The sequence below is a fragment of the Monodelphis domestica genome, chromosome 2, assembly GCF_027887165.1.
Source record: "Monodelphis domestica isolate mMonDom1 chromosome 2, mMonDom1.pri, whole genome shotgun sequence".
Lineage (NCBI taxonomy): Eukaryota > Metazoa > Chordata > Mammalia > Didelphimorphia > Didelphidae > Monodelphis > Monodelphis domestica.
Genome location: NC_077228.1, coordinates 511,608,047 through 511,614,067, shown reverse-complemented (window position 1 = coordinate 511,614,067; position 6,021 = coordinate 511,608,047). Strand labels below are relative to the sequence as shown.

Here is a 6,021-nt window from a genome sequence, read left to right as displayed (position 1 = left end):
TTCCTTCTTCCCCTACCTCTTCTTTTTCCTGAGGGTCCCACTTCTTCCTCCGCTCTCCCCTTCTCCCTGTACCCTCACCCCCTCAAGTCCATCTTCTTGTCATCTCTTCTGCTTCTGAAAGAAAAAAATTAGAGGGAGGTATGGCAACTGGCGATTGCCTCCTCACTTCTTTAGCTTTTTTACAGAGAGCAAATGGGTCCTACCCGAGGGCTTGGCTTCAATGCCACCTGGAGCAAGATGCCATACCTTTCCTGGGTGGTGTGGGTGGCCTGGCTGGCCCCCACCTGGTCTGTAGGTTTCTGGGTTGCCACTTTTGTGCCTGGAAACCCAGTAGTGCCTAGTGTCAGCCTCTCTTTGGGGCTGGACCCATGTAGGAGGTGGTTTCTGGACCTTTTCAGTTGAACTAGTGTTAGTTAATGGGTTATGTACAAGGCAGGTCCTTGTAGAGACAAGCAGAGGCTACTACAAGAATTCCTACTTTTTAGGGAGGGACCTGTTGTGTTTTATTAGGAAACAGATTATGTAAACAGAGGAGTCAGAACATGCCAACAGGAAGGAAAGGGCACTCACTACCAGGCAAGAGGGGCAATGACACTTGGCAGGGAGCTGAGGAGGCCTGAGAGAGGGGGAGGACCTTCTGGGCAGGTTAAGGAGATTTTAACTTAGCACCATTTAGATTGGAAAGTTTCTGGAGTAGTAGTGTGCAGTGAGTCTGGACAGGCACTGGAGCCAGATTGTTTGGGCTTTAAGTAATTACTAAGGAGTTTCTCTTTTTTTTCCCCCAGAGGTAATTGGGAGCTAGTGAAACTTTTTGAGGAGGGGAGGGGTGGTATGGTCAGATCTGTGTTTTTAGAAGCTTATTTTGGTAGTTTTGTGGAGATTGGAGAGGAGGAAGACCAGAAGCAGAGCTCTTAGGAGGCTGTGGCAATAGTCCAGAGAGAGGTGAGGGATGACCTGAAGGGGGTGAGGGGCAGCTCTGAACAAAGAGAAAGGATCAGATGCGGGAGCTGGAGAGCAACATTAATAATAACACTTGGTAATTGATTGGGTAAAGAAAGGAGGTATACTGAAGCATTGAGAATAACTATGAATTTGTAAACCTAGATGACTGGGTGGTGGTGGCATCCTCAGCAGAAACAGAGAACTTTGGAAAAGGAGGCGAGTTCAGGGGGAAATATGATAAGTTCTGCCTTGAACAGGTTGACAGTTTTGTGAGATACTGTGGGTTATTCAGTGGGACTTGTGCACAGGAGAAAATTGAGACCTGGTTGTATAGATTTGGGTGTCATATTCGTATTTGAACCTGTGGAAGCCTGTGAAACCAGGAAGAAAGAGAGGGTAGAGGAAGAAAAGGGCCCAGGACAGAGACTTTAAGTTCCTTGTGGTTAGAGAGAGGCATATGGACAATGATCCATCCAATGAGGCTCTGAAGGAGTGATCAAGAGGAGCCTTGAAGGAGGACAGTGTCATGGAAGCCTAGGGAAGAGAGTGGGCTGTGGAGGAGGGCCTGCATATATTGAAGAAAGGCTAGGGGTTTGAGTAATAAACAAAGATGGCGTGAAAAAAAGGCTGTGAAATTGGGCTTTTGTTGCTTGTTGACTTGTCTGCATCTCTGCTTTGCAATCTGAATAGCAGAAATGTTCTTCCATCCTTCTTTGTGATGAACTGTGGGGATTGTTCTTGAGATTGATTTAATGGCCTTCTATATTGGTTGCTGCAGCCCTGTTCTGTAATTCTTTCTATTCTTGTGTCTCCTGGCAGCAAAAATAGCTTTTTCTAGTTTTGTTATGGTTTGAAAGATTACTCAGCAATTGGTAATTGGACTAAAAGCAGAGACTAACTTTGGAACTGCTTATTACTATCCCGGCATTGTTGAGGTTAAATGTTTATTGAACAGCTCTGGGTATTTCCATAGCACCTCTCTTTTCAGTACTGTATTAACATTCACACCTTCATACCACATTTTCCATAAACATGGTTAATCATTGCTTGCAGATAGTGAAGTTTCCCTTTCACAGAGAGGGAAAATGGGTACTTCCAAGGACTAAGTGTCTTGCTATGGATATATTTTAGTGAATGGGTGGAGCCTGAGAGATGATCCCAAGAGTTGTGACTCTCTCCTATCTGAACTAGTCCCTATTTTTATTTTTACTTTTTTTTGCACATGTCAGTTCGTTGTTTGGAGAGCATGTCACAATCCTTCTATCATCTTCCAGGGAAAGCTCCCTTGCAGAACCTTTTCCTTCTCACATTCCATCGTCGTGGCAGCAGCTGGTCTCAGCGTTCTAATGATGGGGGCCTGAGCACTATTTCCTTGGAATGGCTTTGCTGGCTGCTGTCAGGGAGTTGGTGAGCATGAGTGGAGTTGAAGAATGTGAGAGGAACTGCTTCCTTTTTGCTCCAACAGGAGGTGTGTGATTGGTACCCTCCACTTTTTCCCTCAAGTTGGGGATTATTCTAGCTATGCCATTGGTCTACAGGTTTAGAGACTGTGGGATCAGGAGATGGCTCCCTAGAGGAGTTTGTGTGGCCTTTGGATTGCTACATGCATATCCGTTTTCTCTTCCAGATTATTTTTTGGTAAAAACCACCTATCCCACAATTCTTGTGGTGTTTAACCACACCCAAGAGGCAAAGAGAGAAGGTGATGAGATGACTCAAGGGGTTCTGTAGATAGAGAATATAGGTAATGGGAATCATCAGAGAAATTTTGGTTGGTTTAGGGTCCAGGAGAGCCAAATGAGAGTTCTGTTAATTCCAGAGAAGAGAGTTTTCTCTTTTTTCCTAATCGTAAGTGTAGATAGCCTCAACACTAGATTCTTTTCTTTGCCAGATGCTGAGCTCATATGTAAACCCAAAATTTTAGCTCTTGTTTTGTTTCCATTTCAAAACACCTTCTGCTCCCGGGGCCTCTGGGGACCTTTCTTTCCCTGCTTGCCAATATGAGCATTTGGGTGTGTAATCTTGCCCTGCTTTTCTGTTACGTAATCATAGTGACTCTCTTTCTCTTGATCCCCTCCCTTTATCCCTCCCCCTACAGAAAACATGAAGGAGTTGAAGGAGCCCAGGCAGCGTAAAGATAACAGGCGCCCAGATCTGGAAATCTATAAGCCTGGTCTTTCCCGACTGAGGAACAAACCTAAAGTCAAGGAGCCTTCAGGTAGTGAGGAATTCAGGGATGAAGTTGCCAATGACAGAGATACCTCTGCTCTGGAAAATGGTACACAGGTCATTAAAGATCTCTGCAAGGTGACTGACAGCCAACAGCAAAATGGCCCTGCAGATACAGAAAAGAAAGAACCCTTCCAGGGACAGGAATCTTTTCCTAAAACCTCCGGCCAAGATGATCGGGGTCTCAGAATTATTAAGAGAACAAAGAAACCTGATTTACAGATCTATCAACCTGGAAGACGCTTACAGACTATTGCTAGAGACCTGGCTGGCCGAGTAGAAGAGGCTGAGGTTCTCAGTCAGGTAGAGCAGCTCAGAGTTGAGGACAATGAGCCTGAAAAGGACCCAAGGAAAGATGGTGCCAAGGCCAAGTCCACCAGAGATGAGGCTGACAAGAACCAGAGGGCCATCAGGGGAGACAGGGGGAAGAGGACTGAAAAGGGGGAAGGGACAAAGAAAGTCAGCGATGATGGGCTCCAGGGCAAGCCCGGCTCAGCCAAGCGTTACTCACGGTCCGACAAGCGCAGGAATCGCTATCGCACTTGTAGCACCAGCTCGGCGGGGAGCAATAACAGTGCTGAGGGGTCAGGGCTGGCTGATGGTGGAGGGAGGCGCCGTCGTCAGGATCGAGCCAAGGAGAGGCCTCGTCTCAAGAAACAGGTGTCTATGTCTTCCACTGACTCCCTGGATGAAGACAGAATGGATGAGCCTGACCGCCTGGGGCCCCGGAGGAGCTCGGAGAGGAGGAAACCTTTGGACAGAAGTTGGGCTTGTCATGGGGAGGGTGAGCGGAGAAGCGAAGGGAAGGAGAACAGAGGTGGCCTTCGAGTCACCTTTGATGCGGAGACCATGAACAAGGATGTGCCCATGGCAAGACTAAGTAAGGATGATATGGAGAGAGCCAAAGCTGAGCAGGGCTCAGGCAGCATGAACAGGGCTCCGGAAAAGCAAGAGTCCAAAACAAACCAGGAACTGCGGGGCCGTGGCCGTGGCATTCTGATCTTGCCTGCCCACACAGCACTTTCAGTCAGTACGACAGGATCGCCAGAATCCACACTTTTGGGATCAAAGCTTCTCTTTGGGGCTGGTGGTAAGGGGTCCCGGAGTCGGGGCCGAGGAGGCACTTCCCGGCGGCTGTGGGACCCAAACAATCCTGACCAGAAACCTGCTCTCAAGAGCCAGACCCCTCAGCTTCACTTCCTGGATACTGATGATGAAGTCAGCCCCACGTCTTGGGGGGACTCACGCCAGGCTCAGGCGTCTTACTATAAGTTCCAAAACTCTGATAACCCTTACTATTATCCCAGGACACCGGGCCCTGGACCTCAGTATCCCTACACGGGCTATGGCCCACTGCAGTATCCCCTGGGCCCTACAAATGGCGTGTATCCTGGGGCTTACTACTCTGGCTACCCTGCTCCATCTGGGCAGTATGTCTGTGGCCCTCTCCCTGCCAGCTCCTTGAGTACGGAAGAGATGGAGCAGCAGGTGAGGGACCTGCAGCATCAAGAGCTCCATCGGCTTCTAAGAGTGGCTGACAACCAGGAGTTGCAGCTCAGTAACCTGCTCTCCAGAGACCGGATCAGCCCTGAGGGCTTGGAAAAGATGGCCCAGCTCAGGTATGTGGTGGGGAGGGGCTGTAGACAGGCAGGAGCACATTCTGGCAGATTGGTCCTAGGAAGGTCCATCTGGGAGAAAACCTCAGAGGATGCGTATAGTATAAACAAGGATAAGTGACTGCATTCTCCCTGCCTCTTGCCCCTCCTTGAGAATCTGACTGAGTGCTTGTGGCCTCCTAAAATGGAAAAGGGAAGGGCTTCCAAGTTGCTTGGGAAGGTGCTGCTTTTGGCTTGTGGTGGGGAGCTTATGGCAGCTGCTAAGCCAGTGAAAATTCCCAACTCCTGCAGACTTGTCTTTGAAAGAACCTGAGGTCTGGGTTTGGGGTATTGAAGGGGTTGTATGTGAGTAAAAAAATTGAGCTTTTCTGGTGATTGTTTTTGGTTTTATTGTTTGATATATTGTTCTAGAGCGGAGCTGGTACAACTTTATGAGCGTTGCCTCCTATTGGACATTGAGTTCTCTGATCACCAGAATGTGGACCAGATCCTGTGGAAGAGTGCTTTCTACCAGGTCATTGAGAAGTTCAGACAGCTGCTTAAGGATCCAAATGCTGAGAACCCAGAGCAGATTCGGAATAGGCTGCTGGAACTCCTGGATGAGGTGAGCCCTCTGCTGCAAGGACACATGCAGGCATCCTTGTGCCCACAAGGCAGTCTCCGGTGCCCTGAAGGCGGCACAGAAGCCACTAGTTTGGGATTCTTTCCCTGGGCTTGGATTGGCCTAATCTTGCACTGGGTTTTTTTGAGGTTCTTCTTGATGAGCATGGTGAACATGAAAGATTGCTTCATAACTCAGCTTGACTGGGGACCTCCTCATTTCCTAATTCTTTAATGAATCTTTTTCATGACGAAGCTTACAATGTGTAACAGTCTTGGTCTTCCATCTGACACTCTGGGGATTCTGGTAGAGAAGCAGAACTTTACATCTCTTGCATTAATTTCTCTCTTGGGTCTTCTGTGGGGATGATAAAACGTGAGGCGTTTCCCCATCCTGTCACAACTTCTTCACATCTCTTGTCTCCTCAGGGCACCGTCTTCTTTGATAGTCTGCTTCAGAAACTGCAGGTTACGTACCAGTTTAAGCTGGAGGACTACATGGATGGTTTGGCCATTCGTAGCAAACCACTAAGGAAAATGGTAAGATGACTCTCCTTCTCTGGGTGAATGCTTTGCTTCCTTTCAGTCTCTCCTGTAGTTTCTGTATTGCCTTAGTCGCTTGCCAGTTTACTTT

The 6,021-nt window shown here is 48.1% G+C and overlaps 1 protein-coding gene across 4 annotated transcripts in view; it reads left to right on the top strand.

Annotated features, from left to right (window-relative positions):
• SMG6 (SMG6 nonsense mediated mRNA decay factor) overlaps positions 1 to 6,021 on the top strand; it is a 183,596-nt gene that overhangs the window by 2,030 nt on the left and 175,545 nt on the right. For 3 of the 4 annotated variants that reach the window (XM_056819616.1, XM_056819617.1, XM_007485774.3), the window contains exons 2-4: positions 3,041 to 4,790; positions 5,199 to 5,391; positions 5,817 to 5,927. In XM_056819616.1, the coding sequence (XP_056675594.1) occupies positions 3,041 to 4,790; positions 5,199 to 5,391; positions 5,817 to 5,927 (2,054 nt within the window). Of the gene's footprint in view, positions 1 to 1,968; positions 2,411 to 3,040; positions 4,791 to 5,198; positions 5,392 to 5,816; positions 5,928 to 6,021 lie in introns of those variants that run through there. The other variant, XM_056819615.1, reaches the window with a different exon arrangement.